Source organism: Schistocerca piceifrons, chromosome 1, assembly GCF_021461385.2.
Source record: "Schistocerca piceifrons isolate TAMUIC-IGC-003096 chromosome 1, iqSchPice1.1, whole genome shotgun sequence".
Classification (NCBI taxonomy): Eukaryota; Metazoa; Arthropoda; class Insecta; order Orthoptera; family Acrididae; genus Schistocerca; species Schistocerca piceifrons.
The window spans coordinates 482,035,033-482,059,731 of record NC_060138.1 but is presented as its reverse complement, the minus strand read 5'-3'; the positions used below and the strand labels follow the sequence as shown (position 1 = coordinate 482,059,731).

The 24,699-nt window shown below is 41.7% G+C and overlaps 1 protein-coding gene across 3 annotated transcripts in view; it reads right to left on the bottom strand.

The window, feature by feature from the left end:
• Nucleotides 1–23,111, bottom strand: part of LOC124795127 (SWI/SNF-related matrix-associated actin-dependent regulator of chromatin subfamily A containing DEAD/H box 1 homolog) — a 168,695-nt gene extending 145,584 nt beyond the window's left edge. For 2 of the 3 annotated variants that reach the window (XM_047258996.1, XM_047259012.1), the window contains exons 1-2: nucleotides 22,840–23,100; nucleotides 22,273–22,429 (exon numbers count right to left, since the gene is read on the bottom strand). In XM_047258996.1, coding sequence (XP_047114952.1) covers nucleotides 22,273–22,417 — 145 coding nt within the window. In that variant the 5' untranslated portion in view covers nucleotides 22,418–22,429; nucleotides 22,840–23,100. Of the gene's footprint in view, nucleotides 1–22,272; nucleotides 22,430–22,839 lie in introns of all 3 variants that reach the window. The other variant, XM_047259006.1, reaches the window with a different exon arrangement.
• Nucleotides 23,112–24,699: the final 1,588 nt, after the last annotated feature.

Here is a 24,699-nt window from a genome sequence, read left to right as displayed (position 1 = left end):
GAGGAACTACAGATCAAGTTTAAAAGAAAAACTAACTCTGCACTGGATATCTATGTAACCAGTAGAACAGTTCGTAATGGGAGGGACTCTACATGGTATACAGTCACCATAAAGAAATTGTAGGCTATAGATAGAGACGTGCTGAATGAAACGCATTTGGCTGTCAAGAGAGCATGATGCCTTCAATGTTACCGTAGCAGAACACTGCCAAATGACATTTCACAAAACCCAAAGAAATTCTGGTCACATGTAAAGGTTGTTAGTGGCACCAAAGTTAGTGTCCAGTATCTAATGAATGAGATAGGAAATGAAATTGAGGGTAGCAAAGCAAATGTTGACATTCTTGACTCCATTTTCAAATGTTCCTTTACAAAGGAAAACTCAGGAAAATTGCCTCATTTTAATCCCATAACACTGAAAGATGCATGAAATAAGTACTAGTGTCAGCAGTGATGAGTAACAGCTCAAATCATTAAAAGAGAACAAAGTTCCTGGGCCCAATTGTATCCCTGTCAGATTCTATACTGAATTTGCAACTGAGTTAGCCCCTCTTCTAACTATAATCTATCATAAACAAACAATGGAAAATCCAGGATGGAATGTAACAATATCAGAGAAGGAAAGTTGCTACTCCCCATTATGCCCTTTGTCAGCAGTAGACAGACACACACACACACACACACACACACACACACACACACACACGAGCCTTTGTCAGCAGGTAGGATTATAAGGTCGGGATCAGTTTTTACAGGGTGGACTGCGGTTCTTTCTGTGGATGTAAGGTTAGTTTGCATGTTGAGGAATTTGGGGAATGATGTTGATGCAAGGTTCGAGGTTAAGAAATTCTGGAAAGATAACAAGGGGTGGTTTGGAGGCAGTGGGAGGTGGATCACATTTGGATGGAGGAGTGAACTGAGTTAGGCAAGGCTCAATATTGGTCTTTGGTCGAGTTTGATTGGTCGGGTTGGTAGTGAAAAAGTGTTTCCACTGTAGGGACTGGGAGAAAGAGAGAAGGTCTTTAACCAGTCCAGCATGGATGAATTTGGGAGTGGGGCAAAAGGTGAGGCCTTTGGAAAGAACCGATATTTCTGTGGGTCTAAGGCTTCTGGAGGAAAGATCCCAGTCCCACATACTGTTCCTGTTTTGTTGCTTGGCTCATGAAATCCCCCCTAATGACTTTCCATCAATTTACCCATCTCTGGTTGCCACCCCTCCTTCCACAATGACCTCCACCTGTTCAGATTCCGCCAATCCTTAGCCCTCACCAACATAGTCCTGCAAAACCATATCAACCAAGCTCAATCCTCCTTGCAGTACCTTCTCTCCATTCGCAAAATTCTCCTGCTATGCAATCCCAAATTCAACATCACACACATTGAAACCCTTGCCCTGCAGGAACTTGAGCAACATGCACAACACTACCTCAAAAAGTTCTCCATTCTGCTCACTTCCTACTCCCGCCTCGGAATACCACTGTCCACCACTTCTACAACCACCTCCAAACCTCCCCCACACCCCCTCATAGCTGACAAACCCTGTCTCGCAGACCTACTACATTTACCCCACCCTCCAAAACTCACTCCCACCACCACACAGAAGCCAGAACCTAAACAGACCTGCAACACAGTTATGAACCTTTGCTCCAGAAGCCTTAGTCCCACAGAAATATCAGCCCTTTCCAAAGGGCTCACCTTTAGCCCCACTCCCAAATTCAACCATGCTGGACTAGTTAAAGACCTTCTCTCCTTCTCCCGGTCCCTACAGTGGAAACACTTTTTCGCTACCAACCCGACCAATCAGACTCAACCAAAGACCAATATTGAACCTTGCCTAACTCAGTTCACTTCTTCATCCAACCGTGATCCACCCCCACTGCCTCCAAACCACCCCCTGTTAACTTTCCAGAATTTCTTAACCTCGAACCTTGCCTCAACATCATTCCCCAAATCCCTCAACATGCAAACTAACCTTACATTCATCTCTGCTATATGGTGAGTAGCAACTTTCCTTCTCTGGTATTGTTATGATCTATCATAAATCACTTGAACAAAGAGCCTTGCTCAGTTCTTGGAAAAAAGCAGAGGTCACACCTGTCTGCAAGAAGGGTAGTAGAAATGATCGATAAAACTACCATCCAATATCCTTGGCATCAATTAGTTGTAGAATCTTAGAATATATTCTGAGCTCAAACATAATGAGGTATCTTGAACAGAATGACCTCCTCAATGTCAACCAGCACGGAATTCCGAAAACATCGATCATGTGAAACCCAACTTGCACTTTTCTCCCACGACATACTTAAAAGCTTTGGATATAGGCAATTAGGTAGATATAGTATTTCCTGATTTCTGAAAAGCATTTGACTCAGTAACACCTTCACTTATTGTCAAAAGTATGATCATATGGGGTATCAAAAGAAATTTGTGACTGGACTGGGTACTTTTTGGTAGGGAAGATGCAGAATGTTATCTTGTATGGAGAGTCATCATGACAGGTAGAAGTAATTTCAGGTGTTCCCAAGAGAAGTGAGTTGGGACCCTCGCTGTTCCTGTTGTATATTAATGACCTTGCAGACAATGTTAATAGTAATCTCAAGACTTTTTGCAGATGGTGCAGTTATGTACAATGAGGTACTACCTGAAAGAAGCTGCATAAATATTCAGTCAGATTTCGATAAGATTTCAAAGTGGTACAAAGATTGGTAACTTGCTTTAAATGTTCAGAAATGTAAAATTATGCACTTCACAAAAAAAAACAACACGGAGTATTTTAGGACTATAATATCAATGAGTCACTGTTAGAATCTGCCAACTCATACAAACACATATGAAATGGAATAATCGCACAGGTTCAGTCGTGGGTAAAAGCAAGTGACAGACTTAAGTTTGTTTGTAGACAACTGAAGAAGTGCAATAAGTCTACAAAGGGGACTGTTTGCAAATAACTAGTGCGACCAGTTCTAGAATACTGCTCACATATGTGGGACCCGTACCAAATAGGACTAACAGTGGATACTGAACATATACAAAGAAGGGCAGCACAAATGGTCACAGGTTTCTTTGATCTATGGGAGAGCTGCTGAAGAAACTGATCTGGAAGTCTCTTGAACACAGGCAAAAACTATTCCACGAAAGCCTATTAACAAAGTTTCAAGAAATAGTTTTAAATGATGATTCTAGGAATATACTACACCCGTATGTACCACTCACATAAGGTTCTTGAGGATAAGCTAAGAATAATTATTGTACACACAGAGGCATTCAGACAATCATTCTTCTCACTCTCCCTACATGAATAGAATATGAAGAAACCCTAATAACTGATAGAGTGGGATGTACCCTCTGTCATGAACTTCACGATTGTTTGCAGAGCACAGATGTAGATTTACAAAAATAGATGCTAATTTCACGAAATGGTTCTTAAGCATTAGATAAAAATAGCAACTGACTACTATAAGAGAAGCAGCAGTTGTTTCATTAAAAGTAGCAGTTATTTCCTTGTATACACTGCCTGACAAAAAAAGGAAAGTACCCAGAAGACTTGGTCAATGTAATTTCATAGCCATACACACCATCAACATATATGTAAATGATTCAAACTGCAATTCTATCCGACAGGTAGAACGATCACCAAAGAGCATCAGCATTGTTCGTGTTTACTGTTGTTACCAGATAAATATGCAAGGGGGTGTGAACAGCATCAGATGTAGAGTGATCACTGTGAAGGACATGGAGATGACATGTACACTTGCGTGACAGCATTATCAGCACCCGACAGAGTTTGAAAGGCATCTCTTTGTGGGTCTCCATTTGGCCGGATGGTTGTATCATGTAATATCCAGATATTTAAGACATTCAGATGTGACAGCAGTCCAAAGTTGCTCTGCATGGGTATGCGAGGACAATATTCATTGTCAAGATCCTGGATTTCCATGTCTGACCAAAGCAGGACAGGGTTACCATACTGAGCACTGAGCTCATTGTAGTTCCTTCCCATCTGTGCCTGCCTTCCAAGAAAAGGGTATACTACACTGCAACATCCTTTGTTATCCAGAACCATTGGCCTGGGAACAGCAGCAGTCTGAAACAAAATTACCATTCCTTGTGTAGGCAGCTGCTAACACCCCAACTGTTTTTGGAGTGCTGCTGTGACCACTTTTGATGAATGGTGTAGCACTGTGTTCAGCGATGAATCTTGGTTCTGCACTACCCTGGACAATTACTGTCGATGAGTATGGCATCAACATTAGGAGAGATTTGATTCTTCCAGAGAGTTGGTCATGTACAGTGGTGTTACTTTTGGCATCATGCTGTTGAAATCCATTGGGTAGGATTCCAGGTCACAGCTGGTAGTGACTGAGAGAACAGATGAAACGATGTAATGTCATGGACATCCTGCAGTCTCATGTGTTAACTCTCATGCAACAGTACCATAGTGCTATTTTCCAACAGGACAATGTTTGTCTGTACATATCTTGTGTATCTCTGTACAGTCAGAGTCATGTTGAGGTACTCCCATGGCCAGCATGATCCCCAGATCTGTCCCCAATAAAACATGTACGGGACCAGCTCCAATGTCAACTCAGTCCAAGTGCCAATATTCAGAATATCAAGGACCGCCAAGAATAGTTGTGAGCCAGCTTGCTTCAGAAGAGGACACAGTGGGTTTATGACAGCTTGAGTGTTGTTTGGGTGGTTGGAGAGTTAAGGGTCTGAACAGCGAGGTCATCGGTTCTAAGTTCAGGGATAGTTCATTTGAAGTTAGTGACATCTGCCAGTAACGTTTTCTGATTATGAAGGTTCAGAGGAGCAGTCAAATTGAGGCAATGGAAGCAATACTAATGCTGAGAAATAATTTACAGAAAAATAAATGGATTGATCTGGTGCATAAGTCAAGCAGACGAACGATCTCCCAGGGCTCACCCACGGCGAGAGAAATCCCACCCATATCCGATCACCACCAACGTAATTAAGAGCGAAGACAGTTACAGCGCAAATAATGACTTCTAGTCCACAAATTCCAGACAATATGAGTGAGAAGGCTAAAAATCTAATGGACATCAGTTGGACCATAAGTAACAAAAATTGGATGAGGGAAATAGGAAAGTCAGCATACAAAGCGAGCCGTTCCACTCCTGATCATTATGGTCAAGGCATTAAAGGCTTCATAACCACAATGTGGGTATTGCTTGACACATAAAATATAACTATGGGTTAGTCTCATATCACTGGTGCAGATGTGACATATGTCAGTGGATTCCTTCCAGGAGTAATGGAAGGAGGAGCACTATGCAGTAGTAGTCTTCTTGATAGTGTGGAGTTTAATAGAGGGGGCAGTAGCCAAAAAATTTTGTTCAATCTACAAGTGAACACAGGCCTTACTTGGACCTGCAAATCCATACTGGGGATCATCATAGTGAATTTGAGCCAAGTATCGCTTCTCTAGCCAAACAGTCGGTCAGTTTATTCCCTGGGATATCCACATGACCTAAGACCCAGAGAAGTACAACTGAGCAAGCACTACGATTAAACTCAGAGAGAAGGTTGCACATAGTGTGAATAACAGGGTAACAAGAATAACAGTGATTAATGGCCTGGAGACTACTCACTGAAAATTAAAACATAGTCATAGCAGGTCTGTTTAATAAAATGTAGGGCTCTGTTAGCAGCTATCAGCTCTGCTGTAAAATCAATCTCCTCAAAACCATGGTTTTACAGCCATAACTGTTAAATGATGGTAGCAGGCTGATTCTCTTGGAGAACTGGAAGGAAGAGACTGCGAAAGATTATGATGGCGACTGGAACATGGGGAGTACATTGTAACGAGTTAGGTGGAGGTCTTCACATATGGCTGCTAAGTGCATTCCAACTGGTAATCACACCTGGGGATGGGTATCAGGGGATCAATGCTTCTCACATGTGAAAAGAACATGACAAATTGGGTGATGAGGAAGTTGTCAGATGGTGACTGTGGTAAGTGAGAAACAGTTGGTACCTTGGAGTTGAAGAGAGAATATTCCCATTTCACCAAGGAGACACCTGTGAATGTGTGGATGGATATGTGTGTGTGTGTGCGAGTGTATACCCCTTCTTTCCCCCTAAGGTAAGTCTTTCCGCTCCCGGGACTGGAATGACTCCTTACCCTCTCCCTTAAAACCCACATCCTTTCGTCTTTCCCTCTCCTTCTCTCTTTCCTGATACATCATCTTTGTTTTTTGATAAATTTTTCCCACGTGGAATGTTTCCCTCTATTTTATTTTTATATATATATATATATATATATATATATATATATATATATATATATATATATATATATATATATATATATATATATATATAAAAAAAACAAAGATGAGGTGACTTACCGAACAAAAGCGCTGTCAGGTCGATAGACATACAAACAAACACAAACATACACACAAAATTCAAGCTTTCGCAACAAACTGTTGCCTCATCAGGAAAGAGGGAAGGAGAGGGGAAGACGAAAGGAAGTGGGTTTTAAGGGAGAGGGTAAGGAGTCATTCCAATCCCGGGAGCGGAAAGACTTACCTTAGGGGGAAAAAAGGACAGGTATACACTCGCACATATCCATCCACACATACAGACACAAGCAGACATATTTAAATATGTCTGCTTGTGTCTGTATGTGTGGATGGATATGTGCGTGTGTGCGAGTGTATACCTGTCCTTTTTTCCCTCTAAGGTAAGTCTTTCCGCTCCCGGGATTGGAATGACTCCTTACCCTCTCCCTTAAAACCCACTTCCTTTCGTCTTCCCCTCTCCTTCCCTCTTTCCTGATGAGGCAACAGTTTGTTGCGAAAGCTTGAATTTTGTGTGTCTATCGACCTGCCAGCGCTTTTGTTCGGTAAGTCACCTCATCTTTGTTTTTATATATAATTTTTCCCACGTGGAATGTTTCCTTCCATTATATATATATATATATATATATATATATATATATATATATATATATATATAGAGAGAGAGAGAGAGAGAGAGAGAGAGAGAGACACACACACACAAACACCTTTCTGTATCCATGAGGGATAAGCTTCTTACCAGCAGTAAGAACAGCCCCGACGAATCGAGGGTAGGGTTTAGGCTCTGGTGGAATAAAACAGATATATTTATCTAGGTGGTCAGCAAAACTCCACCAATCAGCCCTATGGAAATTCTATCTGGATCACGGTACAGATCTCGCTATTGGCACAGAGAGCCTCATATCGAGGATTATTGGCCTGTGCTGGCTGTGTAGGAAATTAAATATGACCTCTCTGGATACAGGCACTGGGCACCCTCTGCAGTCCCGGGACACAAAGCAGAGATCCGGGTTGTAATCTCTTCGTCAAGCAGCCAATCTGAAAGTTCCCAAATCCTTGGCATCATAAACCAGGTACAGATTTTCATATTCAGCCCTGTTGTTGAGTGCAATACTACACTCGTTGTTACGTGCATAGTTCCAGTGACCGTAGTGACTATCAAAACCTTCAGAATAAATCAATGGGTGGGCGGTAACTGGCAGAACATCCAGTGGCCATGGCACATTTGGTGGCTTGTAAATATTATTTATAATGGTCTCCTCCACTTGCGTAGACACATAATGGGTCTCATTTTCTGTATTTGTCAAAATGAGACGAGCATGCTCGATATTGCTCCTTATACAGGAAGCAACATAATACACACTGTAATATGTAGCACCCATAAGATCGTAGCCATGGATCCTACCTCTTCTACCCAGGTCTTCCATAGTTGGAGCATGTGCTTCCTGGATTAGAATTACGTCAATATCATCATCTACAAGGAGTTTAGATGGGTCCTCACTTTTAGCTCGGCTAATACCTTCTATGTTTAAGTGGCATTGGATTAAAAGGCCAAGTCTTTTAAAAAAAAGGTGGGGGGGGGGGGGGGGGGGGGAAGGGGGGTCACAAATTACACATTCAGGTTTATTGTTCATAAAGTCAATTTTTTTTTTCAATTCTGATTCTTCTGATTCACTTCCGCCACTCCCACTTGTACCAGACGTGGAGGGCTGCACGTATCATTTAAGAAACTTGTCCATTTTATGCTCGATCAGAGCAAAGCACGAAGACAATAATCACGTCAATACTTGCTGGCGTACTCGGACATCTGATTGTAGTGATCGAAAATGTGCGACTATGTCCCTGATGACCCCTTCTCACCCACGCCTCTACCGTGGCAAAGAATATAATTATATCTCTGCCGGCAGAGCACCGCAACCTCTTTTCACATTGCACTTGATTTCTCGATAAGTATAGTATCAATAGATGGGGATATACAGGGACCAAACTACAGTGTCATCAGTCCCTTTTTCCTGACGCAAGCAAGGCTCAAGGTACAAAAACACCCAAAACCACACCTAAAGAGAAAACGAATGGAAAGAACAAAAAACAGGGAAAACATACACCACAAGGAAAAGTAGAAGACGGTATTAAAACCATAGAGAATATGGTCCGAACTGGCTAATCACTATAATAAAGAGGAAGAGCCAGCCACTCTGCAACACACTAAAATGTCAACCCCAAAAAGAAAAGTCGAGATGAGCACAAGACAAACCACCAAGACAAACAAACGCAAAGAAAGTGTGAGAGTTAAAATGGAGAGAGGATGGTGACCTCAGAGGGAAGGCTAAATGACCACCCTTAGATGGTATGATTAAAAAAAAAAAACCTCACAAATAAAACGTAAAACTAAGTCTGCTGTTGAGGCATTGTTGACCAACACCGAAGGTAAGGTGCTGGGAAGGTTAAAAGCCCGCCTCAGAGTGGCTAGAAGTGGGCAGTCCAGCAAGATGTGGACGACAGTCATATGTGAGCCACAGTGACACCAAGGTGGGTCCTCACGACAGAGGAGGTATCCATGTGTTAGCAAGGTATGGCCAATGCGGAGCCAGCAGAGAACCACAGAGACCCTGTGAGAGGCCCGCGTGGAGGCCTCCCACACATTCATAGTCTCCTTCAGGGCACGCAATTTGTTCTGCGTACTCAGATTATGCCACTCCGTCTCCCAAAGCTGAAAAATCTTGAGGCGTAATAATGATCGCAGGTCAGTTACAGGGATGCCAATCTCCAGAAGCAGTTTCCGTGTAGTCTGTTTGGCCAGCCTGTCGGCAAGTTCATTTCCTGGAATTCCAAAGTGGCCCGGGGTCCACACAAACACCAAGGAATGACTGGACCATTAAAAGGCATAGATGGACTCCTGGATGGTCGCTACCAAAGGATGGCGGGGTAGCACTGGTTGATAGCTTGCAGACTGCTCAATGAGTCAGTACACAGAAGAAGCGACTCACCAGGGCAAGAACTGATGCGCTCAAGAGTACGAGAAATGGCCACAAGCTCTGCAGTGAAAACACTGCAGCCATCTGGCAAGGAGTCCTGCTCAATATGTCCTCCATGAACATACTTGAAGCCAAAGTGACCATCAGCGATCGGGCAAATCAATGTAAATCACTTCACGGTCCCGGTACATGTCAAGAATCGAGAGGAAGTGACAGCGGACAGCCGTGGGGTTAACTGAGTCCTTCAGACAACATGAAAGGTCCAGGCGAAGCTTCAGCTTAGGTATACACCATGGAGGTGCAGGTGAATGGACCTCGAGCATAGGTGGTAAAGGCAAGGACTCCACTTCAGACAGAAGAAATCAGAAATGAATCACAATCTTAAGCTCTGACTTGGGCCTCCAATGCGGGAGATGAACCACCACGGATGGCAAAAGGAGACGGTAATTCGGATGTGCAGGAGAACTATGAATGTGTGCAACGTAACTGGTGAGCAGATGTGCTCGCCTAACTTTCAATGGAGGGACTCCAGTCTCCACCCGGATGCTGGTCACCAGACTCATCCTAAAAGCTCCTGTAGCCAGTCCAACACCACAGTGGTGCACTGGGTCACGTAAATGCAACACTGAGGATGCCACTGAATCATAAAATAGACTCTCATAGTCAAGGGGTGGATTGAACAAGAGCTCCATAGAGCTTCAGCAGCGTATAGCAGTCTGCACCCCAGTTGGTGTTGCTCAGGCAGCGGAGGGCATTGAGGTGCTGCCAGCACTTTCACTTCAGCTGACGAAGGCCAGGAAGCCACGTCAATTGGGCATCGAAACCAGTCCTAAGAATCGACATGTCTCCACTACAGTGAAGGGATCACCATTAATGTAAAGTTCTGTTTCCGGATGAACGGTACACTGCTCACAGAAGTGCATGGCACACGACTTCGTGGCTGAAAACTGGAAGCCGTGGGCTAGAGCCCATGACTGAGCCTTGTGGATGGCTCCCTGAATGTGTGGCTTGGCAACACCAGTACTGGAGGAACAGTACGAAATGCAGAAGTCGTCTACACACAGAGAAGGTGAGATCAACGGCCCGACAGCTGCTGCTAGACTGTTAATGGCCACCAAAAATAGAGATACACTCAATAAAAAGCCCTGCGGGACCCCATTCTCCTGGATATGGGGGCGGGGGGGAGGGGGGGGGGGGGGGGGGGACCAATGGGAGGCACCAACTTGGACATAGAAAGTATGGAACAATAGGAAATTTTGGATAAAAATTGGGATCTGACCCCAGTCATATAATGTGGCAAAGATATGATGTCACCAGGTCGTGTTGTCAGGTTTTTGTAAATAAGACTCGAGGGAAACTAGATTATCAATGGTAGAGTGACCCTGACGGAAACTGCCCTGGCATGGAGCCAGTAGGCCACGTGACTCCAGGACCCAACACAACCATCGACTTAGCGTATGTTCTAACAGCTTACAAAGAATGTTGGTGAGGCTAACGAGCTGATAGCTATGTTTCGGGGCAATGTGAAACGATGTTGGGGAGCTCCCACTCTGTAAATGGAGCTTTATAGGGTTCACTGTGACATTCAGTGAACGAGAGGGCTTTCATTTCCATCCACTTTTTGAGGGTGGGAAATGTTGGGGGATAATTCACTGATGCGGAAGCTCGAGCATAGTGCTCAGCAACTGCATTTGTGTCGATAGATAACCCGCCATTGATGTTAATGCCAGTAACACCTGTTGGGGTCTGGTACCACAAACACGTCTGATCTTCGTCCAGACTTGGGAAGGTGCCATATGGCACCCAATGGTCGAGACGTACCTCTCCCAACATGCCTGTTTCCATTTTTAATAAGCTGGTGAACGCGGGCACGGAGCCGTTTAAAAGCTTATAGGTGCTCTAGGGAAGGGTGCCGCTTATGTCACTGTAGACCTCGCCGACGCTCTTTAAAGGCCTCAGCGATTTCCAGCGACCACCAAGGTACTGACTTTCTCTGAGGCCACCCTAAAGAACAAGGGATCATGTTTCCCACCACAGAAACGATCATTCTAGTGACCTGCTCAACTACCACATCATACCATGTGAGGGAGATTCAAGAGTGACAGCAGAGATGAAAGCCTCCCATTCTGCCTTGTTTAAAGCCAATCTTGGTATACGTTTGGGGGACTCTCCAATAGACGGATGGCAGAATTCCTGGCCTGCAGAGGGATAAAACAATGGCCAAGTAAGTGCCATGAGCCACAATGAAATGTGTGGTGGGACCAGCATTTAAGAGGCAGAGGTCGAGTTGAGACAGGAAAGTTTCAACATCTCTATCTTGGCCAGCAAGCACAGTGCCACCCCACGAGGGGTTATGGGTGTTAAAATTTCCCAGAAGTAAGAAAGGTGTAGGGAGTTGATCAATCAGTATAGCTAATGCATTCATAGGTACTGCACCATCTAGAGGAAGATATACGTTGCAGACAGTTATTTCCTGTGTCATCCTTATCCTGACAGCCACAGCTTCAAGAGAGGTTTGAAGGGGCACAGGTTCACTGCATACTGAGTTCAGGACATAGACACAAACACCACCTGACATACTATTATTATCACTACTGCTCTTGTAATATCCCCTACAGCTGTGAAGCGCAGGGGTCCACATTGCCAGGACCCAGGTTTCCTGGAGGGCAATGCAGAAAGCAGGTGTAAAGCTTAACAGTTGCCGTAGCTCTGCCAGGTGGTGGAAAAAACTGCCACAATTCCACTGGAGGATGACGTTATCATGAGGCTGGGAAGGCATGAAGCTTGCAAGGAGACAGGTTATGCCTCAGGGTCACTTGCTGCCACCAATTGAGTATTTATATCCATTCCTATTGTGGACAAGGCATCAGTTAGATCCAGGTCCTCAGGGGGTGCTGAGATCTCCACCTCATCCGCAGGTGCAGAACTGGTAAGTTGTTGTGGTGTTGGGGCCACTGGAGGGTCCTTTTTCTTAGCAGACTTCTTTGTTTGCTTGCCCTCTTATTCTCTTTCGGGGCTTGCTGGGAGGACTTCTCTGAAGTAGCTTCATTCATGGAGGAAGACTGTGAAGCTCTTTGTCCAGCAGCTTTTGGCCCCTTCAGCCACTGGCGAGTGTCCGCAGTGGCATTTGTGGAGACCTCGGCAGAGAGGGTCCCAAGGGAACCCTTCCACATGAGAGGAGCCAGAGGAGGCTGCGTCTTCTCTGGTTGTGGGGGAGGGGGGGGGGGAGGCAAGAGACCGATGTCCGCTGTGTTTGGGGGGTCTTGCTCCTAAAAAGTAGGTACTTTGGGAGCAATGGAAGGAGATTTCCCCCACTACCACGAAGGGGGCAGATGTATTCTGGAGGCCCGGAGGGCCCACTGTTAGTGGCAAAGTGTGTGGTACGATTGGTACTTATGATGGCAATGGTAATGTAGCTGCAGCATATGAGGGTGTAACATTCAAATTTACATTTAGCCTCTTGACAAGACAACCGGTCCACGGTCTTGTACTTCATGATTTTCCACTCCTTTAGGAGTTTTGTGCAGTCTGGCGAGCAGGGGAATTGGTGCTCTCCGTAGCTGATGCAAGTGGGAGGAGTTGTACAGAGAGTATCTGGATGCAGTGGATGTCTGCAGTCTCGACATGTGGCACTGGAAGTGCAGCAAGAAGACATGTGCCCGAATTTCCAGCACTTAAAGCACCTCATAGAGGGAGGGACGAATAGTGTAACGCCACAGCGGTAAACCATCACCTTGACCTTTTCAGGCAATGAATCATCCTCAAAGGCCAAGATGAAGGCACCAGTAGCAACCCTGTTGTCTTTGGGTCCCCTGTAAACACACCAGATGAAATGAACACTCCGCCATTCTAGATTGGTGCGGAGCTCGTTGTCAGTCTGCAAGAGGAGGTCGCAATGGAAAATAATCCCCTGGATCATGTTGATGCTTTTATGGGGAGTGACGGAAACAGTAATATCGCCCAGCTGGTAACAAGCGAGTAACGCCCGGGATTGGGCTGGGTATGCTGTCTGAATCAAGACTGCACCATTTCGCATCTTGGACAGTGCTGTCACCTCTCCAAACTCATCTTCAAGGTGTTCAATGAAAAATTGAGGCTTCACAGGTACAAAGGAGTCTGCTACAGACTAAAAACCGAGGCGAATATGACTCTCCATTCGGCAGCCCTACATTCCTCCCATGGTGTAGCAAGGGAGGAAAACGATTTAGGGTCATACCTGTTGGCATTGTATTCAATCTTGCCCTTCTTAGAGATGGCTGGCACCGTACAGTCACCAGTAAGAGATGACTTAGTCTGCTTCATTGTGGGTCATCCGCCCTGATGCCAGCCACTCCAATCAGGGGCTCCTCCCATGGGCACTACCCAGCCACAGCTAAGGCCAAATGGCATGATGGCCATTACTGGGAGTCTTGATGCCCCAGGAAGACAGGCATATACTCCTTGGCATACGTGGGGAGTTTACAGCTCAAGCATCAGCAGTGCGATCCCTGCATTGTCAGGGGGCTACCATCAAATGGGTACATGACGCCCCACCACAAAGGAGTGGCTACTGTGCTGGATATTGGGCACAGAGAAATCCAATACTATCATGGGGGCGAAAGAGGACAGGAGACAACAGAAGAAGATGACATACCCTGGAGAGTGTCCTCGCCCAAATAGTTGAACTGCAGGTGGGGATGCTACGCCATGACAAGAGGTTCAGGAGATCGAACCTTAGGGCACTATGGATAAGTCATGCACCACTAAGGCGTCCTTCCCCACATGGCCTGCACTTCTGTAGAATTTGGAAAGTGGCAGGTCAAACCGTAAAATGGGACCTGAAATTATAGGGCCAAAAAGTGAGAGATTCCTTTTAGTCCCCTCTTACGAGAGGCAGGGATACCTCGGGCCTATTCTAACCCCCAGACCCGCAGGGGGATCAATAGAAAGAAAATTAAATATGTTGACTTTGAAATCTGACACACTTTTATTATGGTTCTGGGGGCTGCCAGAATATTTTTACTTGGAAAGGGGTCGTGTATTCAAAAAGGTTAAAAACACTGCTCTATGGAAAAGCTTGTGTGATTTAGGGAAGAGCAGGCAAAGTAGAGGCTGCAGCTTATCCCACTATCCCAACCAAGAAACTAAACTAGTATTTGACTTTAGCGATAACCTTCATTGAACCATAGACAATATAGACTTACTGATTATTTTGCAGAGGTAAATGATGATAGTTACAAAAATTCTTTCTTGAGCTGACAATGTTGTCAAAAAATCCTTCATCTCAGCATTTATTGTAGAGGATGGGGTTACACTCCAAATGATCAAGCTTATTGTTGACCCACTACTGCTCCCTAGACCTTGAAGCTCTTCCCTGGACAATACAGCAGAAACACTCACTCCCATGGGAATACAAGCACTACAGATCCGATTGCTACGAAGGGTAGCTGGGTACATTCTGTCTGACAGGAGAGTGAATGTAGAAATCAGAAAAGAACTGAGAGTGAAAAACTTAAAGAAATAGACAAAAGAATACAGAAACAACTGGAAGAATTACGTCACAAGAATGGAAGATGACAGATTACCAAAATTGGTGATAATTATTACCCAGTAGGCAGAAGATATTTACGAAGACGAAGAAAAATCAATAATTTCAATCAAGAGGGCAAAGCAGACAAATGCCCAATATGTTCTGAGAGAAGAAGAAGAGGGAGAAGAAGAAGAAGAAGAAGAAGAAGAAGAAGAAGAGATATCCCATCAAAAATATTATGATTTTAAATAACTGTGACTTTAATAAGTTTTGTAATTACATATAAAACTCTGATCTGGTGTAAGAGGACTCCTAAATGTATTAATCTGTTCAGGTTAAACAAATAAATAAAAAATTAAACATAATACACAGGTCAATATTCAGGGATATGACGCAAAGGGTCATTTCAAGCAAAAAACTTCACATGGACACATGCACTGTTCTGAACGGTTTCAGAGACAGAACATACTTATGCACACTGTTACTTATTTTCTTTATTTTTCAGTACATTGTCATTGTTTACAACGGACCATAGTAGTGTAGGCCAAGCCGAGATGAATAATTTGATATTGGACACATGGTCTATAAAGTTGCGAAACTACACCTCAATGCATGCATGTTGCGCAAGATTTTCTGTATTCTCTCATTCTCTTCATGCAACCGGTAAGTCCTTGAGAAAAAATGACTAGGGCATTTTTAAAGGAAATTTACTATAGTTTAATTTTATACTGTGACAATTTTACACTAGAGGCTTCAGATTACTTGTTATTCAAGAAAAACGTACAGAAGTAACTTTAAATATGTTCCATCTCAGAAACCATTTGGAATAGGGCATATGCCCATATTTAGCTTTTTGTTTCAAATGATCATTCCTGTCATATCTCTGAATATTAACCATTTTTCCTGAGACAATGTTTATACATGGATTATCATGTATGTTAAAACAATTTTGTGTTGTACATACCGTTATATTTAGTGTCCTATCCACCCAAAGTAATTAAAACCCACATAAATGCTACCTACAAATGCAACAGACTTAGAAGAAGATATAACAGTACACCGCATAGAAGAAGACATAATAATACACCTAACAAGAACACACAAACATCAAGAAAACAGAAGGGCAACAACACAAGAAGTTGACAACCGCAACAAATCAATTAAGGATAAAAAGAATACACAGCTGAAATGAGGTGGAGAAGCGCTCAGTCAAGAAAACACGCTGCAAGCTGTATCACTGTGCCAAGGGTGCAGAGAAGGAATGACGCCTCAAGTCGCCATGTAGTCTGTTCTGTGCGATCTTGTCCGCAAAAGCGGCAGGGGCAGTGAGCTAGCTTGCAATCTCATCCATAAAAGTGGTGGAGAGTAGTGTGCTACCTTGCAATTTGATCACTGAGAATGATGGGGAGCAGTGAGCTAGTGAGACAGGCTGATGAGTAAAAGGGGTGAGGAGCCTGAGGTGTTGGGAGGGGAATGGCGCCTGGATAGCTTTGCGGTACGCTCCTGTCACACAGTGGCTGAAGACAGCAGCTTTTATGATCGCTGGCAACACAATCTAAGTACGATGCTAAGTCAGAGGATAAGAAGTAATAACTCACTCAAAAGTATGTAAGCATTTACTGAGCTTCTGAAATATGAGATATTCTTTTTAAGTCAAGAGCGGAAACATGATGCTGGAAGCATTTTCTGCATTAATGTACTGTATTGAAGCACTTTTACCTTGCGTGGTTTGGTAGTTGCGCAGTCAACGCGCCAGATAGTAAAGCAAAAGGACCAAGGTTTGATTCCCAGTTGGTTTGGAAATTTGTTTTGCACTTGGACACTGGGTGTTGTGCTGTGCTTACTTCTGTTTCGCTGAACGGGCACTGCATGACAGCCTCTTTCTTTTTTTTCTTAAAAAAAGGGAGCTTGCTTTATTTTCTCTTTTCATGTATGAGAAAAGCTTCATGTAGTAATAAGATAAGCAAATCCACATGTTCACATTGCCTATAAAATACTGTTTGTAGATTGGGAAATGTTTTTTTAAGGATGTAGGATGGGGCACCGTTGCAGCAGCCTAGAACAGAATTTTCATCGCCCTCATTACAGCCACCAGAAATGCATTTTGAAAACAATTAGCTACCATTTGTTTTTTTCTGAACCAGCCATCATCCACTCTAGACAGATCTGGCCCTTCGAATCAATACAAGAGTGGACTGCCCATCTCTAATGCAGAATGAAGTGAGTTTAACACTTCATTGTCGTTAATTATTTTCAAATTACAATACTGTAGCCTCTCGCTCAATGGAAGTTAATAAAATGATACAAACTAAGAAATTTGATCATTACAGTAATATCAATCACCAGTTTTTAAACACAAAATTTTAGTATTTAACCATTAAAAATTAATAAGCTCCTGAACATGGATGTCAGAAAAGTATGTCCATGCATTCCTCTGATACAAGAACTGAACCAAAGTAATATGTAAGTGAGGAGTGGTAGGCTACTGTTTAATGTGAAGCTCAAGCCACAGCACAATTTGATATTTTTTGCAAACTAACATTTCCAAAGGTGAACGCAGCAATATACCAGTCTCACTGAAATAGATTTTTGACTTATAAAAGTCTGATGCTTACTCTCTCCAACAAGTCAAATTGTCATTTATTAAAATGAGTGCACATATCAAACTCATCAGCAGCTATGACAATTTTTATGAAGCTTTAGAGCCCATATTCAACCTAATACATATTTATTTCTAAATTTATGAACTCCTACAGTTAAATGTGATTGATATAGATAGGTTATTTCATCTCAAATCATACAGGTCATGTCGACATGTGGTCATGAATTTCTCTGAAAATCCTCTGTATCATAAGTGTTAAGAAATAAAGAATTTACTTTAACTTCTGTAAGTGGCACGGCCCTTTGAAAAATGTATATTTTGTGAACAACTCTTGAAACAGTAGAGAGAGAGAGAGAGAGAGAGAGAGAGAGAGAGAGAGAGAGAGAGGAAAAAAAATCTAACAAACCAAAAGTACTGGAGATGTGGAAGGTGTTTTGCATTAAAGCTCCCTCTTAGGGTGTTGAAATTTAGTTGACACTCGTGCACTTATGGACTTCCTTTAACTTACAAATTTAAGATGAAAATACGAAATTTAAGTTAACTTTTCCAATTAAATTTTTTTCTAATTTGTAAAGTCACAGAACACTACCTTTTCTTTCATATTACCAGATATTACTGATGTAATTATAAACAGTAAATATTTATTATTAAAAATGTAAAAAATTGCATTATTACTAGTTTTTAAGAATTATTTACTTGAAAACCCCATCCAAAATCTTTTGAGAACTACACAGAATATTGTTTGGTTAATATGTTAGTAATCAGTGCAAACACAGTGGGCAATATTTTTCTTTGTAAAATGTTAAAAATTTTCAAACATTCTCCATATTTCGCATCACTGAATTTCCAGTGTAAAATATGCATGCTGGCAACACTGTCCCCAGTGCTCTTCTGTTTATAACAAACGAGTGAAAACTTGCAGATAAGCCATTCTGCATCGAGATTTATGCTTGGTTTGAACTTTTTGTCAGATACAATCTCAGCAAGGAAAAACAGTAGTGAAAAGAGTGAGGTGCATAGACTATGAAAAAAAGAAACAAGAAGATGGTGTTTAAGAAAAATGAAAAAAAAACTCTTCACACTTGTTGGAAATCTGTCAGAAGTATTGCAAAATATCTTGGTCCTCAAGTAACAGTATTAGCATAACACCCATTATGCAGGAATTGCTACACTCACTACAAGAAGAAATTTAGTGACAATCCACCTGAACAATCACCATCACCCGAATGTGAAACTGAAGAAGACAGTGCAGATGTTTATATTCCTGGGTGTGAAATTGTTGATGCATTAAATGTTAGCATGGCTGCTGTAGCCCCGACTATATCCCCCCTTAAACATCCAGGAAAGATAAGAGCACAAGAAGAAAACAGTACGCAAAAATAAAAGTGGAAGACACTGAAACAAGATTTTCACAAACAACATTTTCAAAACTTTGTGAAGTGAATAATGTAGATGTACTTGGTGCAGAAACCGAAGACAGTGATATGTGCACAAAATGTGATGTGTGGTTTAGAATCCTAAATACAGCTGTAAAGCAGCCACCTACATTGACAAGGTACAGTTACTGACACTGATACCAGGTAGCTACTCCAAGTAGTAGACACTGAAACACTTACCCACTTTCCCACATTACTATTTGATTTCAAAACCACACAAAATAAAGAATGAGAAAGGTATTTGGGCATGCCCAGATTCTTACTGTGGGCACACGTTGCAAGATGATATTCTTACTGTTGCTCTAGAATATTACCTAATTGACAACAAATATTGCAGCAAGCAAAGTCGTAACCAAGCTGATGTTACCTCTGGTGAAAAAGTTAAAAAGATATATGACAAGATCAATACGAGAATCTCCTAATGAAACAGGAGAACCCAATCTTAAAAAATGGTCTTGCAAAATTCTACTTCTTACAGCCAAAATGGGTAAAATGCCAGCCAGAGAAGGAAGTATGCACATGATTTACTGCACTAATTTGACACTTGTTTGTATCACCATACACAGTGTCACAGGGAAGAAGTACAAAGAGATAGACCTGATGCTTTTGAGTATATGTCAAGAGCCACAAGATAAAATATTGGTTGCAGGAGTGTGCAATGTGTACTGGTGCTGAAGTGATGACTGTTGAAGTATTACACCTTCAGGATATTGACAATGACATAATTTATGCATTGTGGGAGGGAGGAGAGTTGGTGAAGAAGACAGTAGACCCACAGAAGTTTGTTACAGAAGTTAGGGAAATACGGAAGCGTCCGATCCCGCCCGTCTGCTTTGACCCATGACGTCACAAATATGGCGGAAACAAAAACAAACACACACACTTTCCACAAGAAGCCTAATGAAACTAACGGGACAAGCGCGGGAAATGGGGTGTTTTGGGTGGGGGGCAAACTAAATATAAACAAATTTAGATGCCTTGCGTAGCTACAACGTGTAAGTGAAGACATCCATGCATGAATATCCACCCACCTCCCCAGGGGTCATAACCCCTGCAACCCGTAGAAGATAAAGATGCTTCAGTAGCTGATTAGTGTTTTTTGTCTTTTTTAAAAAAAAATCTCACGGGATAGAACGAACAGATCAGAAAGATAAATATAATAAACTAAAACAGAAATTGGAGGAAACAGATAATTAAAATAAGTAACAAGCGTTTTTAAATTTTAAAAAAAAATCTCACGAGATAGAACGAACAGATCAGAAAAGTAAATAAAATAAGATAAAACAGAACTGGAGACAGCCACACTCAAACCAAACTCCACGCCGTCCTGACGTCACACACGACAACACCCTTACGTCATGGGTCAAAGCCAACGCGTGGCATCGGACGCTTCTGTCGACCCGAAGTTAGGCATTGGCTCATGAGAGGAATAGCTCTCCATCAGATCCAGAGGATTCACAGACAGGCCATAGCAGAAATACAATCAGCCACATCCCAGAATACTGACACATTAATTCTTCATTTCAACTTTGCTGATAACTGGTCTGTTGATTTGCACAACAAAATTAAAGTTACTACTGGCATACATCACAGGTATCAACGCTCACATGTGTTGCTCACTCTCTTGGAACACCACACTGTTTTGCTATTATGAGTGATGATCTCATTCATCACAGTGCACATGCAGGATACCCTGTCCGCATGATAATCAATGACACAGCATCTTGAGGCCATACATTTCCTTAGCATGTTTATGCGAAAGATGGTGCAGCATCTCATTTTAAAAACTGCTTTCAGCTTTATGAGCTTGGTCAACAGTGTACTACATGAATTAAGACAGAAAATGGATATTTTCAGCAACAGGTAATGGAACAAGTGCATTTGGTGGGGTAGGACGTCTCTGTAAACATCTTGCAGCAAGATTTAATCTCCAGCATAAAACTGCTGACACTGTAAGACATGCTACTGGATTTGTACACACCATATCAACATTAGTAACAAACATTAAACTCTTAATTCTAAATGAAGAGAAGAGTGGTCTGCTATAAGCCTGCAGTAGGAATTCATTCTGGAGTGGCACATACGAACAGTTCTCCATGAACTGCAGCCTGTTACTGTGTGTGAAATGCAGAGAACAAAGTATACATTAGGTGACTTTGTAGTGAGCCACTTAATTTCTTGTGTGTATTAGAATCAATGGTGGTTGGGACATATAATAACTGTCTCTTATGAGCTGCAAGTATATAATTGTCTCTTTTATGACACCTCATAGCCCTGCCAATGCTTTCAAATGGCCTTCATCAAAAGACTGTGCATTTCCCAAGTACTGCTCTTGTTGGATCATCCTTGTCTTGCGCAAATTCAGCTCAGTTTTACAAATTCAATGAGGAGCAGATTTTAAAAAAGAACTCTCTTCAACAGTGCAATGTTGATACATTGTACGCAATTTTAATTCATGGAAAGTCACGAAGCAGTAAAATCATGACAGAAGACAAAAATAATTCGTGAATAATATCATAAAAAGAAAAATGAGTGTAAATAATCTCCTCTTTGTTATAAAATGCTTTCAAACAAAATTACAAATTGTTTTCTCACTTACTTATAATGCTGTATAGTAATTATTTTGAGTCAGAAATAACAGTTCTGTATGACATTTACTTAAAATCAGCAATATTTAAGGGTCCATGATTTTTCGACCTTGTGAGTAGAGCTAGGTCTATCTAAAAATTCTTCACATTTTGTCCAGACAAGTAATGCCCACTCTGATTGTACATTCCCTAAGTACAGTGGCCAACTAACATACCATGAAATTTTTAGAACATTTAGGATGGAGGTTTTGGAGAAAAAAATTCTAAAAAAACAATAAATTTCAGATCCTTTCATTTTTATGTAAAAATATTTTGAGAGTTTTAAGAATTTCATGCATTAGTGTCATAGCTGACAATTAGCTGTCTTTCCACTTTATCATTTCTCAAGACAGTGTATTTTCAAAACATAATTTTGAAATTTGCAAAAAGTTACAAATTTTCTTACTCAATTTTTCAATAAATAAATAAACGAAAAAAGCTCAGAAGTGTGTATGCATTAATCATGTTCATAGTTTCGGGACCAAAGTCTTTATTGAAAATAAATTCAGATATCTATGACTTTTGGTTTCTTTATTACAAATTTTCAATTTTCCATTTTGTTAACAACATTTTTACACTTAATAAAGTTTGACACTTAGCGCAATACTGCACTCTGAAAAGAGCTCTCTCCTATATTACTCAGTCCTGTAAGGAACTAAACTATGTGCAATTCCTCATAAATGAGTTTAAGTGGTATAAGACTGTAAAGCACGGCTAATGCGATCCCACAATTATCTATTTTTCAAAACTATTGGAATACACTTAGAAAAATGAAAGAATTTTTAAAATGCATTTTACCTATCACGTTTGCATCAATGCCATTTCTAACTGGTTGGAAATCACAGTCATTGGAGATCCGTGGCAGTGTTGCTGCTGGTCCCTCTCTCTTAAACATATATATCTTATTCAGAAGACTGGGGCTACAGCTTGCATCTTCTGCCATTCTATACTATATCTGTAGGCAAACACAAAATAAATCATAAATTGGGTGACTAAATAATTGGTAAATGCATACCTGCTAACCGTGTCACAATCTAAAAACAAAAATTATAATCACTTGCATGCAATACCATCAACATACAACAGGTGGAAATTACATGCGACATTCATTTAGACAAACTTGAACTTGCTAAAGTATTTGTGCCATCACTCCTGAGCCTGCCACACTTCATCTCCCGAGTTCTGTTCTCTCACCAAGCATTTATAACAATTTTTATTCAGATTCTGAAATATGCAGTTTATCACTTAACATTTTCTTTCGGTGCAAGTTGCACGATTCTTCTTAAGTGAGGAAATATAAAGTTACATGTGCAAATACAAATATGAAAATCATATACAAACAATGAAATTCAATTCAAGAGTTACCTCTCCGATCTGCTGATCAACAGTGGTTGTTCTGCCAGTTCTGTTTATATTTACGAAATCCTGACACAAAGTGATGTCACTACCTATCTCTATTAAAACGTATACCGGAACGTGAGCACTTATAGATATGAAACGCATTTCACTTTTATTTTAAAATAACAAATTTTTCGTAGTTTTTTTCCTGCAATGAATTACATAAACACCACTTACCACAACATCAAACTACCACATACTTTCAGTTTCAACGATACCGCACGCGTCTTTCAGACAAGTTAAGACAAAGACCTTATTGACCAAAGATTAAAAGTATGGAAGTCCGCACCCTACCTTTTTTATTGTTGGAGAGGACAGTGATACACGCCTTCACTTTCCCCCATGCTTCGCAGTTATCTATAATAGCATACGTCCAAACAACTACGTTATTGATTATGCTGTGTCCATCGGGATCCGAATTTGGCTTGAAGATCTCTTGTGAAGTAGTCATATAACGAAACTTATAGACAACTTCGGATAAACTTCTAAATGGAATAATGTGTCAGCAATGGTTTGTATTCTATATGATGCCCTAACCGTTAACATTTACTGTGGCGTCATATAATTGCTGAGACACTTTTCAATGATGTTGTGAGACGAGTGAATGCAGTCCGCTTTGATAGTAATAATATTAAAGTTTGTAACATGTTCACATCTGGTCTTTAACACATGTACAGTGTGTCTATATGCAAATGAAAATTACATTAAAGTATCTTAATGGCCCATTCGTAAATGTCACTAAACCATGTAAGCTATCATCTGAAGAGCTTTGAGTTAAAAATCGAACAAATTCAGAAAAGAACAATAGCTATATTTAATGGCCCTTGCTCTGCTTCGTTAATCTAACAATGATAATCGAGTCGTCAGTTACTCAAAAAGAAGGATAACACAAATTTTCTGAACTTTTAGTGCGGTATGTTGTGTGTCGATGGTCTATAGTGTAGAATCCAACTTTTTCAATCTCAAGAATCTTGTGCTAACTTGTAGGGAACTGAGTGCAACACGTTTTCCTATCAGTAAGACACGGTTCATCAGTCTGTCGCAGAGAGACTCAATGAAATACCACCCAAGGATGTTGGGACAGCTGTTTCTGGGACATTTCCGCTGAACCAGTTTGGGTCATCATGAGGAGCCCAGCTGGCTGGGCCCCGCAACACTCTATCATCGGTTTTTCTTCCACGCCAAGTTTGGACAACAGGAGCTCCTCCGCTGATGCTCTCTGACCTCCTATGACACCACATCTGAGCCAAAATTTCTATAGAACTTTTATTAAAGCAGGAACCCACAGCAAACTACAACCATTTTTCCTGGAACAACTGGCAATGTCGTTCTTTATCTGAAGTGCTTTCGCACAACTACACCATCTTCGACAACAGATTCGAGTTTGTCGCACTACTGAGCCACATAGACGAGCATTCTAACGTCATCAGTGACGACTTTCAGATAACTGCAAGGACAGGTAAATACTACATATTGGCAGCAGCATTGCAGCACTGATCAGCCAGGACACAGAAACAACAGTAGCATCAAGCCATTTAGAACGACTGACTATGCACCATAACGTGTCCTCAACTTTGGAGTAGCCTACAAACGTTAATCACCCTATCCCTCATGCCAGACTATGCACGAAGGACACTGTGGATCGTCAGTGGACATTATCTCTCATGTCTTCTAGCCATGTTACAACATCGTCAACACACGGATTTCTTGGATAACAATTACCATCTCCAACCGAGCCAGGGATCACACCATGGGATACATCTATAGGCAGCCAAGCCACCCAAAGCAAACATGGATGATCCTGAGGATGACATCAATTACAACCGC